This window comes from Melospiza melodia, chromosome 16, assembly GCF_035770615.1.
Source record: "Melospiza melodia melodia isolate bMelMel2 chromosome 16, bMelMel2.pri, whole genome shotgun sequence".
NCBI lineage: Eukaryota > Metazoa > Chordata > Aves > Passeriformes > Passerellidae > Melospiza > Melospiza melodia.
In genome coordinates, this window is record NC_086209.1 from 9,181,929 (window position 1) to 9,207,772 (window position 25,844).

Here is a 25,844-nt window from a genome sequence, read left to right on the forward strand (position 1 = left end):
AGGATAAAATTTCTAGCTACAGGTACTTAATTTGATTTTGAATTACTCTTAAAAATTCTAGTAGTGTGTGTAAATGCTGAGTAAGCTGATTCTGTTCAGTTTGGAGAGTCAAATGCAGAGAAGATTAAGGCATTTCCTCCTCTGAGAATAGTCACTTCCAGAGGCATAAACTCTCTATTCCCCATACACACTTTTGCTCTTACTTAGTCCCATAATCTTTTGTGACTATTTATAAGGGTTTTTTTCTATAGTAAAAAATATAATTGTTAGTTGTTTCTTAGATTTAAGGTAAATTAGAAAGAGAGGAATGTCTCTTCTGTTCTGGAGCATGTGCTGTGATTTCAGACTCTGTTCTATGACCCTGGCTACAGGGCAGGAATAGAATGTGTTGTATTCATGTTGTTGTATAATTATATTTCCTGAGTCTCATAGCTTCTTGGTGGTTTTCTCATGGCAGATCTTCCCAGCAGTGGTGTTGCTGCTTCTCGGTCAGGGCTCCTCTCCCAGGCTCTCCCTGACCACCCCGCCCCCTTTTATCTCAGTTACCTCCATGGGCTACAGCTGCTGCCCAATCAAGGACATCACAGCTGCAGCCCATTTACAATGACTAGAACCAGGGCGGGGTCACTAATACAATAGAGAGATCTTCAACTGCCATACATACAATACATAAGTTAACTCAGGCCCCCAGATACACATTCACTCAGCCCCCTACATTTCCCCCTTTACTTTTACTTACTTTACAATTACAATATGTATATCTGTCCCAGCTCCCAGGCTGCCACAGCTCGCAGCTGTCTTTTCTTCTGTTCCAGCTCTCAGGCTGCCAGCTCTCAGCTGTCCTATCTTCTGTTCCAGCTCTCAGGCTGCCACAGCTCGCAGCTGTCTAGTCCCAGCTCTCTGGCTGCTACAGCTCATACATAGAATATATACATATTCCCCTTTTTTTTCTTTTTTTTCTTCTTTTTTTTTTTTTTTTTTTTTTTTTTTTTTTTTTTTTTTTTACTTTTTTTTTTTTTTTTTTTTTCTTTTCTTTTTTTTTTCTCTTTACTTCTAGCAACTTTATAACTACAATACACATATTTATTTTAGCTCTCAAGCTGCTACAGCTCGCAGCTGTCTTTAAACACACACACAAATCCCTAGATGTTCTATATTTTAGAGTCCCAGCTCTCAGCTGTCCTGAATACATACTTTACAGTCCCAGCTCTCGGCTGTCCTTTCTTCTGTCCCAGCTCTCTGGCTGCCACAGCTTGCAGCTGTCCGGGGGATTCCATACCTTCTTTCCTTGGCTGCATGTTCGAATCACGTCGGGGTCACCAGAATGTTGCATTTACATTGCTGTACAATTATATTTCCTGAGCCTCGTACCTTCTCTCGATGGTTTTCCCATGGCAGATCTTCCCAGCAGTGGTGTTGCTGCTTCTCGGTCAGGGCTCCTCTCCCCGGCTCTCCCTGACCACCCCGCCCCCTTTTATCTCGGTTACCTGCATGGGCTACAGCTGCTGCCCAATCAAGGACATCACAGCTGCAGCCCATTTACAATGACTAGAACCAGGGCGGGGTCACTAATACAATAGAGAGATCTTCAACTGCCATACATACAATACATAAGTTAACTCAGGCCCCCAGATACACATTCACTCAGCCCCCTACATTTCCCCCTTTACTTTTACTTACTTTACAATTACAATATGTATATCTGTCCCAGCTCCCAGGCTGCCACAGCTCGCAGCTGTCTTTTCTTCTGTTCCAGCTCTCAGGCTGCCAGCTCTCAGCTGTCCTATCTTCTGTTCCAGCTCTCAGGCTGCCACAGCTCGCAGCTGTCTAGTCCCAGCTCTCTGGCTGCTACAGCTCATACATAGAATATATACATATTCCCCTTTTTTTTCCCTTTTTTTTCTTTTTTTTCTTCTTTTTTTTTTTTTTTTTTTTTTTTTTTTTTCTTTTTTTTTCTTTTTTTTTTTTTTACTTTTTTTTTTTTTTTTTTCTTTTCTTTTTTTTTTCTCTTTACTTCTAGCAACTTTATAACTACAATACACATATTTATTTTAGCTCTCAAGCTGCTACAGCTCGCAGCTGTCTTTAAACACACACACAAATCCCTAGATGTTCTATATTTTAGAGTCCCAGCTCTCAGCTGTCCTGAATACATACTTTACAGTCCCAGCTCTCGGCTGTCCTTTCTTCTGTCCCAGCTCTCTGGCTGCCACAGCTTGCAGCTGTCCGGGGGATTCCATACCTTCTTTCCTTGGCTGCATGTTCGAATCACGTCGGGGTCACCAGAATGTTGCATTTACATTGCTGTACAATTATATTTCCTGAGCCTCGTACCTTCTCTCGATGGTTTTCCCATGGCAGATCTTCCCAGCAGTGGTGTTGCTGCTTCTCGGTCAGGGCTCCTCTCCCCGGCTCTCCCTGACCACCCCGCCCCCTTTTATCTCGGTTACCTGCATGGGCTACAGCTGCTGCCCAATCAAGGACATCACAGCTGCAGCCCATTTACAATGACTAGAACCAGGGCGGGGTCACTAATACAATAGAGAGATCTTCAACTGCCATACATACAATACATAAGTTAACTCAGGCCCCCAGATACACATTCACTCAGCCCCCTACATTTCCCCCTTTACTTTTACTTACTTTACAATTACAATATGTATATCTGTCCCAGCTCCCAGGCTGCCACAGCTCGCAGCTGTCTTTTCTTCTGTTCCAGCTCTCAGGCTGCCAGCTCTCAGCTGTCCTATCTTCTGTTCCAGCTCTCAGGCTGCCACAGCTCGCAGCTGTCTAGTCCCAGCTCTCTGGCTGCTACAGCTCATACATAGAATATATACATATTCCCCTTTTTTTTCCCTTTTTTTTCTTCTTTTTTTTTTTTTTTTTTTTTTTTTTTCTTTTTTTTCTTTTTTTTTTTTTACTTTTTTTTTTTTTTTTTCTTTTCTTTTTTTTTTCTCTTTACTTCTAGCAACTTTATAACTACAATACACATATTTATTTTAGCTCTCAAGCTGCTACAGCTCGCAGCTGTCTTTAAACACACACACAAATCCCTAGATGTTCTATATTTTAGAGTCCCAGCTCTCAGCTGTCCTGAATACATACTTTACAGTCCCAGCTCTCGGCTGTCCTTTCTTCTGTCCCAGCTCTCTGGCTGCCACAGCTTGCAGCTGTCCGGGGGATTCCATACCTTCTTTCCTTGGCTGCATGTTCGAATCACGTCGGGGTCACCAGAATGTTGCATTTACATTGCTGTACAATTATATTTCCTGAGCCTCGTACCTTCTCTCGATGGTTTTCCCATGGCAGATCTTCCCAGCAGTGGTGTTGCTGCTTCTCGGTCAGGGCTCCTCTCCCCGGCTCTCCCTGACCACCCCGCCCCCTTTTATCTCGGTTACCTGCATGGGCTACAGCTGCTGCCCAATCAAGGACATCACAGCTGCAGCCCATTTACAATGACTAGAACCAGGGCGGGGTCACTAATACAATAGAGAGATCTTCAACTGCCATACATACAATACATAAGTTAACTCAGGCCCCCAGATACACATTCACTCAGCCCCCTACATTTCCCCCTTTACTTTTACTTACTTTACAATTACAATATGTATATCTGTCCCAGCTCCCAGGCTGCCACAGCTCGCAGCTGTCTTTTCTTCTGTTCCAGCTCTCAGGCTGCCAGCTCTCAGCTGTCCTATCTTCTGTTCCAGCTCTCAGGCTGCCACAGCTCGCAGCTGTCTAGTCCCAGCTCTCTGGCTGCTACAGCTCATACATAGAATATATACATATTTCCCTTTTTTTTTTCCCTTTTTTTCTTTTTTTCTTTTTTTTTTTTCTTTTTCTTTTTTTTTTCTTTTTTTTTTTACTTTTTTTTTTTTTTTTTTTTCTTTTTTTTCTCTTTACTTCTATCAACTTTATAACTACAATACACATATTTATTTTAGCTCTCAAGCTGCTACAGCTCGCAGCTGTCTTTAAACACACACACAAATCCCTAGATGTTCTATATTTTAGAGTCCCAGCTCTCAGCTGTCCTGAATACATACTTTACAGTCCCAGCTCTCGGCTGTCCTTTCTTCTGGAGTCTCAGCTCTCGGCTGTCCTTTCTTCTGTCCCAGCTCTCTGGCTGCCACAGCTCGCAGCTGTCTTTACTTCTCGAGTCCCAGCTCTCTGCTGTCCTTTCTTCTGTCCCAGCTCTCTGGCTGCCACAGCTCGCAGCTGTCCTATCTTCTGTCCCAGCTCTCTGGCTGCCACAGCTTGCAGCTGTCCGGGGGATTCCATACCTTCTTTCCTTGGCTGCATGTTCGAATCACGTCGGGGTCACCAGAATGTTGTATTCATGTTGTTGTATAATTATATTTCCTGAGTCTCATAGCTTCTTGGTGGTTTTCTCATGGCAGATCTTCCCAGCAGTGGTGTTGCTGCTTCTCGGTCAGGGCTCCTCTCCCAGCTCTCCCTGACCACCCCGCCCCCTTTTATCTCAGTTACCTCCATGGGCTACAGCTGCTGCCCAATCAAGGACATCACAGCTGCAGCCCATTTACAATGACTAGAACCAGGGCGGGGTCACTAATACAATAGAGAGATCTTCAACTGCCATACATACAATACATAAGTTAACTCAGGCCCCCAGATACACATTCACTCAGCCCCCTACAAGAATGTTGTATATTATCTGTCAAAACTTTTATTTAAGGATATAAAAGTGAGATTATACTTAGATAACATCTCTTCCATCTCTGGCAGCCCATAAAGTACAGTGTCAGTCAGGAGTAAACTTGGACTGTAGAATTTTTGTAAACACCCAGCCTATAAAAGCCGTAAGTGAAACATTCCCTCAGGAGTGAGGTTTCCAGCATGAACACTGTAACATGTCACTGCAAAGGTTAAATGAACTCCAGACCACTTCAGAATTGATAGAAGCTGATTCACCAGAGGAAAATCCTTTGGAAATGCTGAAAACCAGCTATCTAGGCTCTCCTAGAGAGATACAACATCTATTTTGGTTTGGTTTCATTTTTCTCGTAGTCATGCCTGACGCACACTGCTCTTTCTGGGAACGTGCATTTCCTGCACTGAGAACTGGAAGCTGCTGTTTCCAAAACAGCTAGATAAGCATCTAAAGAGGCTGGTTCTGTTCAACAGTCAAGAGAAATAATAAGCTTTGTAAACCAATAGAAAATATTACATATTCTAAATATTTCAGTGTTAAATACCAGTTTTATTGTGAAAGTTTTCATGAGTGCTAAATTTTATTTGTAAGGAATGAGGAAAGTTATGAAGAACATAACTGTTATACTTTAGTAATATGTAGTTGTCTTACCTTGAAGCAAGACAATCTTACCTTGTCCTTGGATGGTGCATTGACGTGAGCATTGCATCTCATCCTTTCTCTTAAAGTCTCATTAAGCAGGAGATTGAACTCATAAGGTGTAATTTGAGTAGCTAAGTTTGACTTCTGACACTGGTATGGAGGTACCTTTGCACGTTGAGTATGTCAGTCTGTTATATGCAGTATATTTAAGAGATTATAAATATTTATTTAGCATGAGTTTGGAATGATCCTGCAATGGATCAAAATCACATGGAAATGCCAGTAATTAAAAACATTCTAGAACCTCTTCTTTATGCTTCAAGAAAAAATCTTTGTAGGAGAATATTGCAAGGGACATTTAACTCGGTTTCAGTAAAAACTGATTAAAATCTTAGACTTATGAGGAAGACCTTTAAAATATGTCTAGGTTAAACATCAGTTAAAGCTTTCTGCAGTAGATCTCTTAGAGCCTTATCTCTGCAGTTACACACAGCCATCTTTTATTACACTGGTCATGGGACCAAGGAGGCCTTCCTGCCTCTATAAACATGCTTTTGTTCTGGAAAGTCTTCTCTTACCTCAATACCCCAAATCCACTTCATGTTCTCTTGGGCAATGTGTGCCATGGGTACTGTTTCTACTGATATTCATCTATCAAGAGTGACAAAGGGCTTCCTGTTCTGCCTTGAGAAGAATGAACCATATGCAATATGAAAGTCTCTTCCTTGTCTTTCTGGGTTTCATTGGTAATTCAATTGCATGAAGCTTCTGTTCATAATTTTATTCAGAACATGATAAATACAAAAGGGAGGAAGTAGTGTCACATAAAAGTTAATCTCCTTTTGGCAGCTTCATCTCTTGTCTGTCCGGTGTAGTTTGGAAGCTGAATCTTTTCCTGTACTGTAATTGCTCTCCCTTGTATGGGCTGTGTTGCACCTCTGTCTGAATTCATAGCCTGTGCTTCTTAGGGGCAGTAGGGTGGAAGTTCTAAAGATTCCTCCTTCTGCAAGGCAGAAAACATCCCAATTTCTAATATGTTCTTTTTTCTGTTTTACTGTAGGTCTAATCAACACTGAAAAAACCTCAGTGATCACTGAGACCCCTTGTAAGTACACCTCTGTGTGTGTGTGTCTGTGTGTGTGTGTGAGGTTTGCATGAGCATGTTCAAAGGAAAAAGCCACAGTTGTCTTTTTGGGACTCACTAAGTTTTCCCAATTGATGTCTCTTAAAAATTACAACTGATTTTTGCCAGGATAGAAATGCGATTCTCTTTTAAATTACTACAAATATATGCAAATTAGCTGAGTTTTCTGGTTTTAGGAACACTTTTTAAAGTATTACAAATTAAGTTGAAATTTGAAAATGAAAGAAATGCAACCTTCCTCTCCTCCCTTTCTAGATTAGCCACTTCTTGATTATTAACCAGTAGTGTTTCACAGTAGCACCAGTTCTGAACCAGCTCCTGTGCAGCCCAAAGAAAAGCTGTGGTACTGTTTCACTGTGTTAAATAGTTTGCAGTACTCCAACAACTCTGCTTTTTATCCAAGTCAGTGTGCCTGGTGATATGTTCATTGTTGGAAGGTGAGGAGCAGCCAGAGTTCCCCTGGGGTCTGTTCTGACTTGTAGCATTATGTGTAAGCATGGGTGTGTCCTGACATTTCCTTACCATGTCTTAGAGCCATGGTGGCTCGTCTTTGAAATGCAGACTCAACTGCTGGTTTTGGAGCACTGAATTAACTGGGATGAAAGTATCATACAAGATTTGTGTTATAAACCAATAATGCCTCATTTTGGAGAACTGGAGCTTTGGAAAGTAAACTGATCTCTTTTCTGCTGAGGTTGATGGTGAGGCTCACCAGAGCAGAGTAAACATGTACATTTTGAAAAGAACGTCGCATTCATTTTTTTTATAAAAAGAAAAGAATACTTCCATCCATGCAAGTCTGAGCTTAGCTTAGTTTATTGTACAATCATTCAGTAGTCATTTTATTCTGTAGCTGTAATTACAAAATTAATGTGGTGGTCATGTTGTTTTAAATATCTGCAGATCTCTCAGTCTTACATTGCCTTAAAGCTGTTGATATTGGCTACAACACAACTGCTTCTATTGAAATTCTCATTAAATAACCCACCAACCTGTTAACTTCTGTCTGCTGTAAGTAGCAGTTGTCTTGTTTAACCTGAAATGTTAATTGTAGCCTCCCTCATCACCTGAGGGTGGCAAATATATTAATAAAGGTGTATTTTGAGGTGTGCCTACGTTCTTTTAATTCTTGATGGAGCCCTGAGAGTTCCCCATTCTCATCCATTCTTTATCTGGTGGTGTCCATGGCAGCCTGGGCTCTGCTGGTGGCTGTCAGTGTCACTGGCTCCCCTGTGAGGTTCTGCCCTTGGCTGCTGCTCCTGTGCCTTCTCTTTTCCCCCCAGTGGGGCGTGGGTGCTGTGTCAGCATCATCAGAGATAACCACCCTGTCTCACATGCCAGGGCACTCTGGTCCCAGGCCACTGGGCTGGCCCTGACTGGGGTTTGCTGGGATGGTTTTGTTTTTCTCCCACTCACCACCAGTCCTTACTTAGGCCCAGTTCTCCTTAATGAGGAAAGATTTGTGACATGCAGACAAAATCTTGCCAAATTGTACTTTATTTTAAATTGTGTTAAATTGGTCAGATTTTATTCTGTTTTCCATACTTGGAGTTTGAAATGCATGTATTGAAGTACTTTTTGAAATTGGAAAAGCAAATCTGCATAATCCCTTTCCAAGAGTCTGACATTCAGAGTTGAAAAGTAGAAGATTAAAAATGCAGTTGCTGGAGCAAAGTTAATGAAGCAGTTTTGGAATATTATATAATTTTTAGATTACAGCATGTAGACTTTTGAGTCTGTATACTATTTTTGAGTATATCAAGAAACATTTTAAGCTGAATAGAAGGTTGATAGAATATTCTGAAAAGCAGTAAAGCAATCTGCTGTACCTTTTCTCTGTAGTACAAATATTTAGTGGGAAAACAAGTGTTGACCTTTCCCATAATTACACAACTGTGTCATTACTCAAGTAGCTTAAACACAATATTATGTTGTGAAGGACAGACTTCATTTCAACAGTCCTGAACTATTCAAACAGAAATAGTGGGGAAAAGTCTGTGAGAAGTAAATATTTGTGAATGCAAGAAACAAGTATGGAAAAGATTTGTCTTCTTTCATCCCCAGAGCAGTTCACTGCTCTGTTGTGCAGTGGTGCTTTTGAAGTGAGCTCTTAGAAGGACTAAAACTAATTAACTGACTATAATATTACTAATTTAATTATTTTTTCTTTCTTTTTCCTGCTCTCTGCTTGGCACTGGTTTTCGCCCGTAGGTGTCCACTGTTGGCTCTCAAAGGTTACTAAAATTTTGCAGCTGCTCTGAATCAGCTCTACCTAAGCTTCACCTCCTGTTGCTTCTCCCTGCACCACTCTGCACTGCTGCCTTGCTCTTGTCTGCTTCAGAACTCCATAAGAGAGTTTCTCTTTTAAATACCCACAATGAAATTTAGGCTAGAAATGTGTGCCATTCTCTTGCTGCCTGTGTACTTGTTAATCTGGTTGTACAGTGTGCTGGTATTTATTCCCTGGTATTTTCTCACCAATGCCAAGAAGAAAAAGGCTATGGCAAAGCGGTTAAAAGCTAAACCCATCTCGGACAAGCCGGGGAGCCCCTACCGCTCTGTCACTCACCTGGACTCTCTAGCAAACATAAACATCCCTGGAGCAGACACTCTGGACAAGCTCTTTGACCATGCTTTAGCAAAGTTTGGGAAGAAGGACTGTCTTGGAACCAGGGAAATTCTGAGTGAAGAAAATGAAATGCAACCAAATGGAAAAGTATTCAAAAAGGTAAAACTTGTAATTTTTTTCCGTAATTCTGACTTGAGTTTGAGCTGCTTTGTGTCTTACCTCAATAATGCATGTCCCTGTAGAGATCTTCCTCAGTCATCATCTAATAAACCATTCATTTTATGGTAGTTGAGGAATAACAGAATATCCAGGATGCAGTTTTATTCTACTTCAAGTAAAATGAAAGCAAGTTCTTAATGAATGGCAGACTGTGTACTCATTACATTATACACCAACTCACATCAGCTGGTGGACCTATACCAAAACCTTCTTGTCATGAAATTCCTTGTTTTTTCCTCTCAAGTTAATTCTAGGAACTTACAGATGGTTATCCTATGAAGACATAAATGAGAAAATCACTCACCTGGGAAATGGGCTGACTGCCCTGGGACTGACCCCCAAAAGCACCGTTGTGATATTCTGTGAGACCCGAGCTGAGTGGATGATTGTGGCTCTCACCTGCTTCAAGTACAACTTCCCTCGTGAGTGCTCAGCTTGGTTACTCCTGATGTGTTTTAGAGCCAGTTCTCAGCACAGATCTGGCTGTTAAGTGTTTGACTCTGCCAGTCTTGTCATCAGAGGTGTAGGAATTTCATAAATTCTCTGCTGGTGGTCTGATTCTTAGAAGCTTTCAGTCTATCCTGTGCTTTGTGGATGTCCCTAAAATTAACTTGCTCGTACTTATGAAACTGTATTTTATGATTTTATTGTGCTATGTTCTATATGTTAAAATGACAAAATGGTACACTTACCATTCAGGTTGTTTTAAATATTCTGAAGATATCAGTAGTTGCATTTAAGATGTCAGTTGTACTTCCCCACAAAATGTGGGATGTTTTTACAGTATTTTCTGTCTGTATCCTAAATTATATATCCAAAAGATGAAATGGTTATCAGAAGAGAGGAATGGTGAACAAAATCATATGATAGTCTGTGGGTGGTCTGTTTTGGTGACACTTGTAAGCTGCTCAAATTCATTACAATTATGTATGGTTTTTCTTTTTTTAATTCAAGCTGTCAGAAATCTCTAATGGGAGTTAAACTTGGTGAGCTGCACTGAGCACTCCAGTGCCCATTTTGCACACAACACACTGTGAACCACAGCCTATTTTTTTTTTTTTTTGCTTGCACTGGGCTGTCTCTCCCAGCAGCAGGAGTAGCTGCCTGTGTGAGGAGCAGCTCAGAGTGTGCAGAGAGGCTGCTCAGGGGCAGCAGTGGAAGAGGTGAACTTCTACTGAAGTAGGAGACTATGGTTAATTTGGCCTGGATCTCTATACTTTGAAAGGCAGTGAGAAATAGCTGTATTATATTATTCTTTCTCCTGTTCTGCCTGAACCCTGTCTCACAGCACTGGTAAATTCCTTTAATGGTCTTTGGAGGTTTCAGTTTGAGATTGCAAATGATACTAAAGAATGGGGTTTTTTTTCAGTAAAGAGATAATGGGGAGAGGTGAACTCCATTGTGCCTGGGAGGCACTTAATGGCATTCCTGTAGCCAGTCTGGGTTAAAATAATCTGGCAGCATGAAAAACAGTGTGATTCCTTAGTCTGATTCTCTGCCTTGCTGCCATCACTAATTCCATGGAAGCAGGGAAAGTAGCTGACAGTGTGCAGAGAGCTGCCTGTAGCCATGCCCAGCTTTAAGCTGGTGCCCTGTAATGTCTGAGTGTTTCCTGTCCCCCTGAGTTGTGGTTGCAGAGAGCTCAGGGGCAGAACACCTGCTCTTAGCTGCTTACTCTGGGATTGTTTTGTACATTATTGTTGGGGTTTGGTGCATCTGTTTGTTCTGATAATTTCTGCTATAGAAAAAGGAGAATTATTTTGGGAGGATGTAAATGACCATTATAGGTTCCTTCCAACTGCCTGACAACTTCAGGGCTGACTGAAAGTTACAGCCTGTTACCTAGAGCATTGTTCAAAGGCCTCCTAAAGAGTGACAGTCTTGGGGCATCACCCATCTGTCCAGGAACCCTGTTCAGTATTTGACCATGCTCTTAGTAAGGACCTGCTTCTTGCCCAGCTGTCCTCCTTGTTCCAGAAGTGTCTTGTGCCAAAAACTTCTGATCTGTTTCATTTCCAAATTAGAAAATTCCCAATTGAGTGCTTTCCAGTAAGCTAAGGCAAGAGCTTTTGATTTTAGTTTTACTTTTACCCTTCTTTCATGTCCTCTCCCATCCCTGTGACAGTTGTCACTCTCTATGCCACCCTGGGGGAAGAGGCAGTGACCTATGGTCTCAACGAGTGTGGAGCATCATATTTGGTCACCAGTGTGGAACTCCTGGAGAGCAAACTCAAGGTAATGTGGTGCCATCTTCACCTGCTATAAGCAACCCTACAGTTCAGTCAGTACACTACTAAAAATTTCATTTCTCTTCTGTAGACTGCACTGCCACAAGTCTCCTGTCTGAAACACATCATTTATGTGGACAAGAAGACAGTCAGTAAATCAGAATACCCTGCAAATGTGGAAATTCATAGTATGGAGACAGTAGAAGAGCTGGGAGCCAAACCAGAAAACTGTAAGTGAATCATTTCCCAGAGGACTGACTGATCAAGCAGTGTTTGCACCTGGGTTAAGAGGGATCTGTAGCAGAAAACCCCCCACCCAGCAAAGGGTGGCCTTTGTCACCAACAAAGGCAGTGGCAGGTTACCAGTTCATCCTCCAGCTCCCTTTAAATAAACAAAACACTTGTTTTATATTTTTTGTTCATATGTCATGTATGTCAGGATAAAACTTTGTTTTTAACTTGTAAACAATAACCAGAATAATTTAATACTTCATCTTTGTTTTAGGATATGAAATAGAAATTGGTTTAATGTTTCATTCTCTGCTACTCTTACCTTTTATTTATCTTACTGTCACTATTTTTAATAAGAAAAGAGGAGAAAGCACTTAAAGCTTTTTTGGTTTTTTGCTTGAAAATGTCCATTATCTTCACCAAGCTCTAGCTAAAGAGCACTTAAGGCTGGAGGAATAACAGTAACATTCCTTGCTCCATTGGGCAGCCAGGAGTGACTGTAAACATCTGCTTTAAGGAAGGAAAACCCAACCCTGATGATCTGTTCCCCTTACATCAGCAGTCTGTAATTAACCACGGCTCTCTCTGGAATAAAGGAGGAGATAAAGTGGCAAAGGAGCTTTGGGAAGCACACATTGATCCCAGCTGCTTATCTCTGATCAGCCTGAGGTGCTGATACAGACCTGCAGTGACCCTAAGAGGTGTTTTTCTTGGGCTTAGTCTCTGAAAAGCCTGCTTCCTTGCAGACACTGAAAGCCATGAAGGCTGATGATTATCATCCTAAGAATAAAGAGAAGTAAAACAAAAATCTGAAGTCAAATGTTCTAAGCTTACTGCTTTTCTACTGAACTTGCAGTTTACCTGAGGAAGGTTTATTTAAATTTTTTTAAAATGTCAGGAGGGGGAGTTAAAAGGAATCTTACCTCTACAACCTTGGCTTTGAAAGACTGATGGACAGAAAAGCTGACTTGCACCTTTTTGGGGTGTTGGTTTTTTGTTTTGTTTTTCACTCACCTTGCTGTTTATCATCCATACTCTGTTTCTCCCCTTTGCTGCCTTTGACAGTTTTATTTGGTCTTCAAAAGGCTCCTTCTATGAAACTTTCAGCCAGCTATAAACCACAATGACAGAAGTGTCACCCAGATTGTATAGATGCTCAAATACTCATCACTCCTTTCAAAATTGGCCTTCCCTCTCTTCCTCTTAAAACCAGATGACTGCTCTCTCCAGCACTGACCATGCCACAGCTTGCTGTGCTGGCCTTCCATGAAGCACCTGTTTCTTACTGATTAATTAAAGAAATCATTTAAAAAGTAGATAAGAAAAGAATAAATAACATTTTTTCTCCTGAATTTTGTAGCAAGCATTCTGCCAAGCAGACCTGTTCCTACAGACTTGGCTTTAGTGATGTACACCAGCGGCTCTACTGGGAGACCCAAAGGAGTGATGATGATGCATAAAAACCTAATAGCTGGGATGACAGGACAGTGTGAGAGAATACCTGGACTGGGGTAAGAAACACTTTGTCTTGTGCACAGAGAGCTAAAACAACCTCCAGAAGTGTCACATTTATGGAGTCTGCTGCTGACATTGTGTTACCAAGTTTCCTGTGTTACTGTGAGATCACTACTTTTTAATTTTAAGGAATATATCTTGTGTGTGTGAACTTTCCTTGTTTGAACAATATGCCCTTCTAGCTGTTTTTTCACATTCTGCTCCTTTTTTTATTTTTATTACCCGTAGCTCTAAGTCTGTGATGGATTTTTGCACTTTTGAGTATCAGAGGATACCATTAGATGAGAGATTCCTTCTCTGGTGCAACTTGGGACATGCCTTTAGACATTTTCAGGCACCTCCAATCAGTTTATGATTGGGCCTAGCATGTCAGGGCTTAGCACTTCAGTGACCTGGAGACACCACTCTGGGTGCACATGCTGCAGAATCTGCTAAAGTACAGTTCAGTGGAGGAGCAGAAAAGTAATAAATTATGCACTGACAACAGTAAAACCAAGTGCAGATTCCTTCACATTAATGTTTTGATGAAGTTTTTCATGGAAGTGTGTGTGTATTTGTCTCTGCATTCACAAAAGGTTCAATAGCTGAAATAAGCTCTGGTGCCAGACTGCTGTTGGGAGAGGATATAAACCCAGAGCTGGGTGCTGAAATCTGCTGCTCAGTGACAGCTCTGGGGTTCCTTCTGAGAAATCTGAGCTGTTACTTTCTGAAGCCAGCCTCAGTATGTCAGTAATCAGCTCTCTTTCCAGTAATGTATCCTAGAAGAAGATGACAGACAGGGCTTTGTAAATCATTGGTCATTATTGTAAAGTGTAATTACTTCATCCTTAATTTCATAACTGAAATGAAACCTCCCACAAGGAGAGGAAATAGCAGTAAAGGACTAAGAAATCAGAGTTTCCTAGAAAACAGGGCAAATCCTGTAATTTGAACTGATTTCATTAGGGCAGATTTCCCCAGTTTGTTTCTATACTGTGGCTGAAATCACACCCATTTATTTGTGTGCAGGAGAATAAGCTCACCTGGGATTCAGGTCAATCAATAAGTAATAACTAAGCACACATTAACAATAAAATGGTTAAATGGCATTTTCAGTCCACTTGTGACTCATGGTTAATTATTTTTTCTTTCCCAGACCCAAGGACACTTACATTGGTTATTTGCCTCTGGCCCATGTGTTAGAACTGACAGCAGAAGTTTCCTGCATCACTTATGGCTGCAGGATTGGTTACTCCTCTCCTCTCACTCTCTCAGATCAGGTGAGGGCTAGCAGAGCAAGGTGGGGAGCAAACTTCACCTTGTGCAGCCTGTTCTCTCCTTGCTCAGCTTCCTCCTTCAGTCCAGAAATGCTGATGTGGATGGTACACTTCAGAAATGTACATTTTTTTCAGAAAATTATGAGAATTAACATTCCTGGTGAACAACAGTGGTGGGTTGTACCATATAAATTTTATTAAAACCTTTGCTTTTATGATACTTAGGATATCTAAAAGCAATCCTAAGAAATGCCTATAGCATTACCCCCTGGATAACAGGGGAAGAACAGCTCTTAATAGATCAACTGAACTGTTGAAAGTGATCTTAAGTTTTGGTCTCACTTTATCAGTTCTTTATCCAGTTACTGCAGATCTTCTATTTGGCCCTTTGTCTTTTTCCCTTTAGCAGTTCAGATAAATAAGAGTGAAATTAGCCAGAGTAGATACTTCTGTATGTTTGCTTGTAGAGAGATTTGCATCAAGCCAAACAAGTTCCCAAAGGAAGATGGAGGAGAAAGCAAGTAGTAGAGGGAGGAAGTAAGAGAAAGATAAACAAAGTGAACCTGTAAAAGATTGAGTGTTTTGGTTGAAATAGATCATTACCCTTTCCTTAACAATGGGGGCAAAATGCCACAGGAACAGGGAAGATATTTGAACAAATTACATGCTAATATATCTCCTCCTTTTGTTAGTCATTTAGTTTTCAAGCACTGTTTCCTTTTCAGCTTCATAAATGTACATTTTTTTCCTTATTACAGTCAAGTAAAATTAAGAAGGGAAGCAAAGGAGACTGTACTGTACTTAAGCCTACACTGATGGCAGCTGTGCCTGTAAGTATGCAGAAGCAGATATGTCCAGCAAAAAATTTCTGTCTTTTTTATGCTAGAAAAGTGTATTTACTAACAGGTTTTGCTCTTCACATGTAAGTAACTGTCACTAATAGGGAAAGAGCAAACAGACATTCCAGCTCTTGGTGGATTGGACTGATGAGCACAGAGACTGCCTGTACTAAAGCCAAGATCCTTTTTGATCCAAACCTGTCAGTGTTTCAGTAGTTACAAGTGGTGCTTTACTGGGCTACTGACACAACAATAGGACACAGTCAGAGTCTGGAACTCCTTTTGCAGAGGGACAAGCAGGGTGGTGCTGGCCAAGAGGGAATCCACTGTAAAAACAGGGATGTTTGGCTCAGTCACAGACTCAGCATGTCAAAATAACACTGAGCTGAGTCTCTCTGCTGTTCTCAGGGCTGGCAGGCCAGGCTGAGCCTTCTCTCAGAGGAAAGATCAGGAGGCTGGAACTCCTCCTGCTTCTGCAGGTTCCACTGCTCTGGGAGTGACCAGGCTCCTGCACTCCACAAGGCTGTGGTGCTATCCAGGCCAAGGTGCCAAGGCCCTCCCCACATGTGCTGCCATCACAGGTGCTGCTTTTAGCATCCTGTCACATCTGTGCCTCATAAAACTGGTAGCACTGGCTGTGCCACATGGTGGTGGGGAGTGAGTGGGAGGATGTAATCTAATTTAGGAATACTGAGTTTTGGTTGGATCTGGTTGTTCTGCAACATCTTAGAATAGCCAAGAGTTTTAAAATCAATAAGTCACTTGCATTCTTTTGTTTTATAAAATCACAAGTACATGAAGAGGCTTGGTCATCTTCTTAATAATTACAGAGAGTGACAATAAGTATGTCTGAGAACTCCAACACTTTAGAAAATATTCATTTAAATTTATTACATGGAGAGAAGTCACATAAATACTTCAAAACATTGTGCTCCAAAACCAACTTAAAGGAGCCAATCTTTAAACTTCTATTAAATACTTCAGCGGCCTGAGCAATGTTTTAGGTTCTGTGTATTTGGGTGACTATAAGCTTATTATTTTAATGGAAATTAATCTTTGGTCTGGTGACAGAATTGTGGTGGATTTTTGTCAGATAATCAGAATTACTGCAACCATGTTTCTCTGAAAGTTGAAGAGCTCTCTTGGAACAGGAAATGGTGCAATGAATTCTTAGTTCACTCCCTTGCATTTAACAGTTGCTGTGGGTAAAGTACTGCATCAGCACTTCCAAGCAGGAGGGGAATATACCAACCTTTAGCAAAGAGATTGAGTTAAACTTGAATTTAAATTTTTCTAAATCAGTTTGTTACAGTTGAAGTACAGGTTCAGGTGTAAATAGCTCCAAGCTGCACTGGTCTATAAATTGGCTCATTGATCATGTTAAAAGCATTGCATTTAAGCACTGCCTAACTCCATCACGTAAAGATTTCACTCTTGTTATCCATTTTAAAGGAAGGATAATTGGGAGGGTGGAGGGGAGGGGAGTTTACTTGGGATTTAATTTACACATGCTGGTCTGTCTCATGTAATTTTCCTCTTTTTTTAACTTTTTGTAGGAAATAATGGACAGAATTTACAAAAATGTCATGAGTAAAGTGCAAGAGATGAACTACATTCAGAGAACTCTGTTCAAGATAGGCTATGACTACAAATTGGAACAAATCAAGAGGGGATATGATGCACCTCTGTGTAACATGTAAGTAGCATTCTTGGGCCAAGGGTGTGTTTTGCCTTGGGATCTGTTAGGACAGTGTAAAAGAATGATCCTCTGAGCTATCAGACACTCCTCATCTGCCATGCAAATAACATCTAATGAGTAACTGACCTAGTCCCAGTTCTTACTGGAAACAGCTGAGATGTTTCATGGTAATGACTAATCTTCCAAGCAGCTGCCTGGTTCATTTTCATTGCATTGCTTTTTTTTTAATGATAAAACTGGAATGTTTGTTAAGCTACAGGAACTCTGCCTCCTCAAGTGTTACACAAGAGGCAATGGGTTTGATTAGCCCTGCTGTCTACTAAAATCTGGGGAAAAGTTAATTTTTGAGGCATTCCAGATAGGAAGGGAGGAAGAAGGTTTGTCTCTTCTTACAAGAATGGCTAAGTGAATAATTTTTAATGTTTTTTGCCTTCTTTCCAGACTATTGTTTAAAAAAGTCAAGGCCCTGCTGGGAGGCAATGTCCGAATGATGCTTTCTGGAGGAGCACCACTCTCACCTCAGACACAGAGATTCATGAACATCTGTTTCTGCTGTCCTGTTGGGCAAGGCTATGGACTGACAGAGACCTGTGGAGCTGGAACCATTACAGAAGGTAGTCAAACACCTGTGGAAATACAGAAGTGCAGAAATAGATATGGATGGGTGTTTGGTGATTCTTAATTTTTTTTTAAAAAGTCAAAATACAGCTATAATACTACAGTTGTAGTTCTGCAGTAAAGTAACTTGAGATAAGATACACCCAATTCATATTTCAAATAACAAAAAAATCTTGTTTTTTCTTTCTTGTTTTCTCCCTAAGTTGCTGATTACAGCACTGGCAGAGTTGGAGCTCCTCTTATTTGTTGTGAAATAAAACTGAGAGACTGGCAAGAAGGTGAGAGTAGTAATTGTTCTGATTTCAGAGTAATTAATTCAGCCTCTGCCTAGCTGGTATCTTTGCCAATATGTTTAGCTAGGTGTAACATATGAAGAAATTACTCTTTATCTTTGATAATAGTCATCAGCTAGTGTGCTTTAACTCCAAACTGAAGTTTCAAAATATTTTCTTGGCAGAAGGATATATAAGGTGTAAATAATTGCTTGGGACTGTGTTGTTTTCAGGAGGCTATACTAATAAAGACAAGCCTAATCCTAGAGGTGAAATTATAATTGGTGGCCCCAACGTCTCCATGGGATATTTTAAAAATGAAGAGAAGACAACAGAAGAGTTTACTGTTGATGAGAATGGCCAGAGATGGTTCTGTACAGGAGATATTGGGGAATTTCATCCTGATGGGTGTCTGCAGATCATAGGTGGGTCTCAGTTTTTGATACCTTAATCTGTTACAAAGTATTGACTAACCATAATTATGAACATGTTATTAATACTGTTGGCTTTGCCTGGGCTAATCTACTTAAGGTTACCTATTTACAGAATCAGTGTAAAACACATTTCTGGAAGTCCTCATAGCTGGAGTAAAATTTTGGAAGTGATGCCATTTCCTGTGACATTTTCATCATCTAAATTTAGCACATGGACTTTAAAGAATAAATACAAGATTAACTTTTGGATTCATTACAAAGTTTTAAAATCAGAGTCCTTTCCTACAATCTGTGTGACGAGAAGTGTAGTACTATAACACTTTATACAGAAATCTATAAATTTGGCAGCTTTTAGCTGCTTTAAAACTTGTCCATTAACATCTGGCATAGCACAAAATACATAGGTGGTATGTATGGAAGTGAGTGTGTGGAAATGCTCAAGTTTAAATGAAGTAAGGTTTTCTAACAAGGTTTTCTTTTTTTCCCTTCCCCTGCCTCCTAGATCGTAAGAAGGACTTGGTAAAGCTCCAAGCAGGAGAATATGTATCTCTGGGCAAAGTAGAGGCAGCACTGAAGAACTGCCCATTGATTGACAATATCTGTGCTTATGCCAAAAGGTAGGAGAGGTATTAATTTAAAAATTCTGCTTAGAGTAAACATGAAGTACAGGCTCTGATCCAACCCTCTCCATCAGAGTACCAGTTACTAATATGTCTGAAGAAGCACAACTTTCCAGATTCCCTAAAAGCTGAAGAAATTACCTGTTTTTCTGTTGGCATTTCTCCTATCCAGATATGCCTCTGTTCCATCTCATCCCTTCCTTAAACAAGTATATATCATTATATGTGGTTATATTTAGCATGTGTTCTGGCTGTCAGAATCCCAGTGAAAAGTTAATCTGGCCACATTGCACCTGATGCAAAGCTTTCCAGTGAGTTTTGGAAATAGTCCCAGTACATTCCCCTCTCCCCTGTGTGAGAGGGAGCTGTAGAGAAGTGGTTAAACCCCAGGTCTATCTGGGCAGCTAAACTGAGACGTGCATGAATGAAATGACAGCAAAGCCTCATTCTGATCAAACCTGATGTTGTAAACCAGCTTAAAATATCTTCTTGATAAACCTTCAGATGTGAAGACTTAATGCACAAGAAGGGTTCTGTATGGTGGAATAACCTGGGCATTTGTGGGTCCAGCAGCAGGTAATTTACACCCTGAAAAGAAGGTCTTGACTGAACCTTTTTTCCTTCCTTCTCTTGTCATTCTGTGTAGTGACCAGTCCTATGTGATCAGTTTTGTGGTCCCTAACCAGAAGAGGCTGACAGCCTTGGCTGAGCAGAAGGGCATCAGTGGGAGCTGGGTGGACATTTGTAACAATCCTACAATGGAAGCAGAAATACTGCGAGAGATTAAAGAAGTGGCAAACAAGAGTGAGTACCAAGCACACCCTGCTGCCCATGGGGCTTACCCAGCAAAAACTGCATTGTCCTCACTAACTGCTCCTCCTCCTGCCAGCTCCTCTGTATCTGCCAAAACTTAATGGTTTATTGAGGCAAAGACCACACAAAATTGTTCCATATTATCCCAGGAATTTACATAATATTGGTTGTATTGATTACTATATTACTTGTATTTTTTACAAATTATCTGAAGGTTTTTTCCATCTAAATTCTGCAGACAAGTTTCTTGTCTAATATGGTTAAAATAAGGCCCAAAAGAGCCATTAATTGGAAGAAAAGTTGCAAGGCATTTGCTGGCAAGGGAACTGGTTAAGCAAAAGACTTCAAAGCATTTTTTCCCCATACAACTTTGTTCCCTACAGCTTTGAACAGCCATGATCCTTGTGGTTGTAGAGGCTTAAAAGCCTGCTGCTCCTTGCTGTGGTACTGAAGAATCAAACGTGTCATCAGTCCTTTACAGGACAAAAAAATGAACAAACTCAGTAGGAAAGTCTCTAAAGCATTGGCACCTCATACAAGGAAGCAGTAAAAGCTGCACTTAAGCACATGCTAAGCACTTTGTCTTGAACAGAGAGGAGAATCTGCCTTCTGAAAATGGGAAAACAACAAGAAAGGCACTGTTAAGTCTTACCTTGAAAAAAATAAATCAACCCATATGCTTAAGGCTTAGGTTTAAACACGTTAATCCCTTGGGTTTTTATCATGAATTGGGCAAATTAATATCCATATAGCTTTGTATACTTAAACCCTCTGCTTATATATTCTTTCTGCCTTCTAGATAGTAATCTGCTATTGAGATACATCTTAATTATGTGAAACTTTTTTCGAAACTATTTTAAAGAGGTAGTTCTACGTTCTTAGCAGAGCATGATGCACCTTCATCATGAGCGGGCACACACGTGAGTGCTGTGCAGCAGCACATGCTGATGGCAGCTGAAGTTAGAAAGGCAGAGGAGCTGCTGGGTGCCGCTGCTGCCCCCCAGAGGCTCTGCTGGAATTCAGCTGCAAGTCCATGGCTGTGGATCCCATTCCCAGCCTGCCTGCAGGAGCTGGTAGCAAACTCCATGTGGTACTGGGCACATGCAGCAGCTCCCTGTGCTGTTCCTGCTGCTCCTGCCCTTCCCTCCTTCCCTTTCTCCCCCCTCTTGGGCTATTACCTGTGCAAGAGAGAAGCAGCCTTGGTTACAGTGAGGCTGTGCATGTGCCAAGCCACTGCTTCCAGCTGAAGGGAAAGTAAGTGGCTAATGTAACAAAAATACAAAGAAGTCCCTTTGTTTTGAACTCTAAACAGACTTTTAGGAATGAAAAAATATAGGAAAGAAACATTCAACCAGGCGAAGTGTAGAAGTACTCCATTATAATTGAAATATGAAGCATGTCCTGCTGCTCTGAGTTAACTGGTTATTCCATTCCTGTAACAAAGACAGAACTGTAGATTTCAGTGTGTGCTTTTCTGGCAGTAGTCTCAGAGCTTCAGGCTACTCAGTCATTTGTTTCAAGCTTTAGATTTTGCATTGTCACATCCAATACAAGCTCTAAACACAGAGTGTATAAGAGTATTTGCACACTAACCAGCACTCAGTGTTGGGACAGGATGAAATTTGCCTGTGGCCCTTGTGTAAGGTTATTTCATTAAGTAGGACAGCATGTTATACAAGCTACAGGGTGCTGACCAGATTTTTAGGGAACATGAATTAGTATTTCATTTGGCCTTGTAATCACAGTTGTGCTTTTCTTTGTTCTTGTCCCCTCAGTGAAATTAGAAAGATTTGAAATACCCATCAAGGTCCGGCTGAGCCCTGAGCCGTGGACCCCCGAGACTGGGCTGGTGACAGATGCTTTCAAGCTGAAAAGGAAAGAACTGAAAAACCATTACCTCAATGACATTGAAAGAATGTATGGAGGCAAATGAACAGCTCAGCTGACCTGGCAGCTGTGCAGGTGGCTCCTTCTCATGCCTCAGTTTTGGATGTCTGCACTGTAGATATCACACATTCAAAAAATACACCAAATGGACAACTGTTTCTGTAGCTGCTATCAAGTAAACCAGAATATCTTACACTCCAAATTGTTAATTGTTAGCAGATTAAACACTGATGGTCTTCATAGTTTTGTGTGATCATCTCCAGTTTTGAGACAGACATCATTATGTGAAGCAGTGTGACCAGGTAATTGTAGTGTTTCTCTAGCATATTCAGACTGCTTACTCTACTTCTCTTTAACTCATGCTGAAGACTGGCCTATATTTCAAAGAGGAAAAAATAATGTAATTGTGATGACTCTTCTGTCATAATAAGACACTTGTAATAAGATATTTCCCTCTAGCAAGGAGGGAAAAGGAATATCCAGTGTCTACCCTTCTCCATTTAAAAACAAAACCAAGACAACAGCAGTAGTCAAGAACTTGCTAGAGATCACTAATAACACACTGCTTGAAAATGGATGGATTCTTCTGCACATCAGTATCTTGAATATTTACAGTGCCTACAAAAGAATAGACAGTACACTTACTGAAATAAAGGTGAACTGAAGAGCTTTCTAAAAACAAGTTATAAGAAATTTCACTCAAGAGCATTGAATTAACTATTTCAACTTCCAACTCACCAAACAGGTTTTTAATTGCCACTGCATTTTAATTCAAGCAGAGTTTTCCACTGGACACAGAGTGTAAAAGAAAACAAAGACTTGCACAACTCTGGGGGTGCTGATGAGAAATCAGTGCCTGAATGTAGAACTTGCATCTGGACTGGCAAACAGCTGTGAAACTGATGGGCAGTGGTCTCTAAACAGACTTGAAACTCAGAGTTTTTAGAAGTGTTTTGGTGGGGTTTTTTGAGAGGTGGTTGATGTTTTTAAGGCAATGATTCTCTAGACCTTCACAAACATGTGAGTACTGGTTACCTGGGTGTAACTTAGAGGATCAGGTTTTAAATGCCTGCATTCCTTTATGGAAGGTATTTCTGTTCACCTTTTAACTGTGCTAAGCATGATAAGGCAACCAGAAACCAACAGGACTTTCCCTGTCTAGCCTTGTTTTACTTACAGAAAAGTAGTCTCTGGCCAGGGAATCTTTGTTTCCTGGAAACTTGTAAAAAGGGACAAATCACTCTACAGAAATTCATAGAGTTCATAGAAATGTTCTCTTATTAACTGGAAGTCACAGATGTGAAGAAGGAGGAAGATGTAATTTAATAATAGTTCATCATTTTGTGTGCCGAATCCCGTACTGTGTCTTCTTTTGAATTGTAACTGAGCTCCTGCATCCCTGTCAGCTCTTCACACTTGAACCATAAGTGCTGTAAAAAGTGCAGGCTCTTGATACTGTTCTACTTTGCACTTTCTTAATCGTTTTATATATGTTGCTTACATTTTGTACAGCTGTGGCCCTCAACTGCTCTATATTGAAAATTCATTTGAAAGTATTTATAGATTTCTATTCATAACATTTGTGTTGTGTATATGATGGTTAAAAAAACTATTTGGTATTGTCACTGTACAGAAAGTAAAAAATTTTGTACATTGCTTCTCTTGAACACACGAGCTTGCATTTTCAAGAGAAATTTTTCTTTTTCTGCATGTATATGTATTTTTATTTTCCAGTTAAAATAGACTTTGTCAAAAATAAACAATGCCTCTACACTCCTCAAGTAAAGCATCCCTTTTCCTGGGGACCAACTTCAAACTTCACCATGCACAATTTTCTCTGGCTAGTGCAGAACACTGCCTGCTGGCCTTCTAAGAACCCCAAGGGGAAAGAGAGAAAGAAAATCTGGTATATAAAGGTGATGGTATCCAGTTGTGCATGGAACTACATGAGTCACTAAACGAAATAGCTTTTATAATTTTTTTTTTTTTAAGATAGACACAGTTGTTTTTTCACAACAGGGAATATATCCTATAGCAGTAGCAACTTTTAAAATTACTTGGTCCTGGAGCCATGGTACCAATTTTTCCATGTTTTAAAACTGGTCTCTATTTAGTAGCCTTTAGTCAGCCTATTAGCATCACAAAAGTGAAATACATGTAAGAAAGATACTTACACTTGAGTCTGTCAGCAGGTTCTAAGACTATATTTTTTAAGCCATGAATGTATTTATATGAAATGTATTTTATCTTCTGTGTCTTGGTTGACTGAGGATTGCTATTTTCAAAATATATGTACACACATAACACAATGTTAACATTTCAAAAGTGGAATACAACTTAAATGGTTCAACAAGTTTGTGTTTTTGAAAATCTTTGTATTGTTCCTGTTCTGTGCCTCACATTCTGTCTAAAACTGAATCTACCTTACAAAGCAGCAGCAATGGGTCCATACTTCAGGTAATGAAAACCCAGCCTCCAGCAGGCCTGGTATTTTTTGTAAGGAATGAACTAGAGCTGGATGTACTGCAAAAGGCAATTTGCTACATCATCAGCTTTTCAAGCACCTTTGGGGAAGGATTACATCAGGCTGCCTTCAAATATGGGGATTGTTTGCAAATACCTTGCAGTTGGGCAAGAACTTTATCCTTCATTTTAATGAATCCTAAATCCTTTTTGTGACAGAGCTTGTGGAGAAGAAACAATGAGCAAGAATGTTTAATTTTTGACTTTAAAAATAAGGAACTAGGATGCAGATGAAGAGATAGTAAATAACTTCAAAATCGCTCTGTGATAGTTACAGATGCTGTTTATCTTGTGGTGGGCTGAAAGAACACACACCATGGGACTGAAATGTGAGGGAGAGGTTCCTGTACTGGTGAGGGTTCCAGAAGTTCTTCAGAAAGCAGGTTAAGAATTTTAAATTATCCTTGTAAGACTGAAGAAATAAGTTCAAAGAGAAACAAAATGCAGTTTGGGCATATCTGGTGTAAGACTGGATTTAGGCTCTCTACCTCCAAAGCCAGGGTCTGTCTAGAGAAAGCCAGAGTGTAACTAGCACAGCAGGGCACTGGGGAGCTTCAGCTGTGAAGGGAGATGAGTTGTTTAGCTGGCCTGAGGAGGAATGGCATGTGCCACAGATGATTAACCTGCAACTCCACGCACAAGGCACAAAGGGCTGGCCCAGGGAAAGAGAAAGAACAGGGTCTAAGCTTGCACAGTGCAATGGATAATTTGGCATTTTAAAAGAAACACGGGATTTTAACCAATTCCTTACTAAATACTGAACTAGTGAAGTCTTCAGAGTCTCAGAGTCAATGAAAGTTCACCAAGAGAACAGCCTTGGCACAGACCCATTGGTGGGGCTGGCAGGGACACTGCCTGTAACAGGCAGATGCCATCAAGTGGCTTGAAAGGAAAAAAAAAAAAACAACTAAACAGGGAGAGGATGGAGTTACTCCCTCAGGAGCAGGTGAGGTGGTGTTAACCCCCCATGCAGTCACAGTGCCCTTGCCAACACTCAGAGCATAACCTGCAGGGCACTGCCTGCCAGCTCCCCAGCACAAACTGCAATTCCAGCACACTGGCAGGCTATAAAAGGTACAGAACACAGTTCACAATGTGGGTCACTCATTTTCACTAGGAAAAAAAAGACCATATCTACCACATCTCAGAACAAGTTTCAAATAACTGTTGTATTCTAACAATAAACTAGTGTTGTTCTGCAATTACATGCAAAACAAGAAATAAATTCTCGTTATGTATTTGGTTTTGTTGGGGTTTTTGTTTGTTTGTACCTTGGCTTTTTAGGTTTTGGTTATTTTTGTCTGTAGTGGGGTTTCTTTTCAGTCATACTGAGCCTACCCCATGGCTAAGCTCTATCTACATGACAGTGAAGCAATTTCCTTTTTGAAGGGTGAAATTAACACTCTCAAATATTAAAAATAATAAATCTGGTGGGGTTTTTTTGCATAAGATGGTACAAAGGTAATCTACAAAATGCAAAAAATGCAATCAGCAAAATTTGCAGTCACTGGCTACATGGAATTGCAAACACAGAGTAAAACTCTGTGTGAACGTACGTGCATTAATAAAACAGATCTCCAGTTAACTCTGCTATTAGTGACTGCTTTATGACAGGAGTACATCAGCCATGGAGGACCAGGGCTGACTGTATTAAATATACATT

At 40.5% G+C, this 25,844-nt stretch overlaps 1 protein-coding gene across 3 annotated transcripts in view; it reads left to right on the forward strand.

The window, feature by feature from the left end:
• Positions 1–25,419, forward strand: part of ACSL4 (acyl-CoA synthetase long chain family member 4) — a 42,565-nt gene extending 17,146 nt beyond the window's left edge. The window contains exons 2-16 of one of the 3 annotated variants that reach the window (XM_063170550.1): positions 6,375–6,419; positions 8,947–9,186; positions 9,491–9,668; positions 11,372–11,481; positions 11,566–11,704; positions 13,066–13,216; positions 14,356–14,479; positions 15,235–15,306; positions 16,872–17,011; positions 17,456–17,628; positions 17,836–17,910; positions 18,138–18,329; positions 18,841–18,955; positions 19,605–19,762; positions 21,547–25,419. In XM_063170550.1, the coding sequence (XP_063026620.1) occupies positions 8,959–9,186; positions 9,491–9,668; positions 11,372–11,481; positions 11,566–11,704; positions 13,066–13,216; positions 14,356–14,479; positions 15,235–15,306; positions 16,872–17,011; positions 17,456–17,628; positions 17,836–17,910; positions 18,138–18,329; positions 18,841–18,955; positions 19,605–19,762; positions 21,547–21,704 (2,013 nt within the window). In that variant the 5' untranslated portion in view covers positions 6,375–6,419; positions 8,947–8,958 and the 3' untranslated portion in view covers positions 21,705–25,419. Of the gene's footprint in view, positions 1–6,374; positions 6,420–8,669; positions 9,187–9,490; positions 9,669–11,371; positions 11,482–11,565; positions 11,705–13,065; positions 13,217–14,355; positions 14,480–15,234; positions 15,307–16,871; positions 17,012–17,455; positions 17,629–17,835; positions 17,911–18,137; positions 18,330–18,840; positions 18,956–19,604; positions 19,763–21,546 lie in introns of all 3 variants that reach the window. The other 2 variants (XM_063170549.1, XM_063170551.1) reach the window with 2 other exon arrangements.
• The last annotated feature ends 425 nt before the right edge of the window (positions 25,420–25,844 follow it).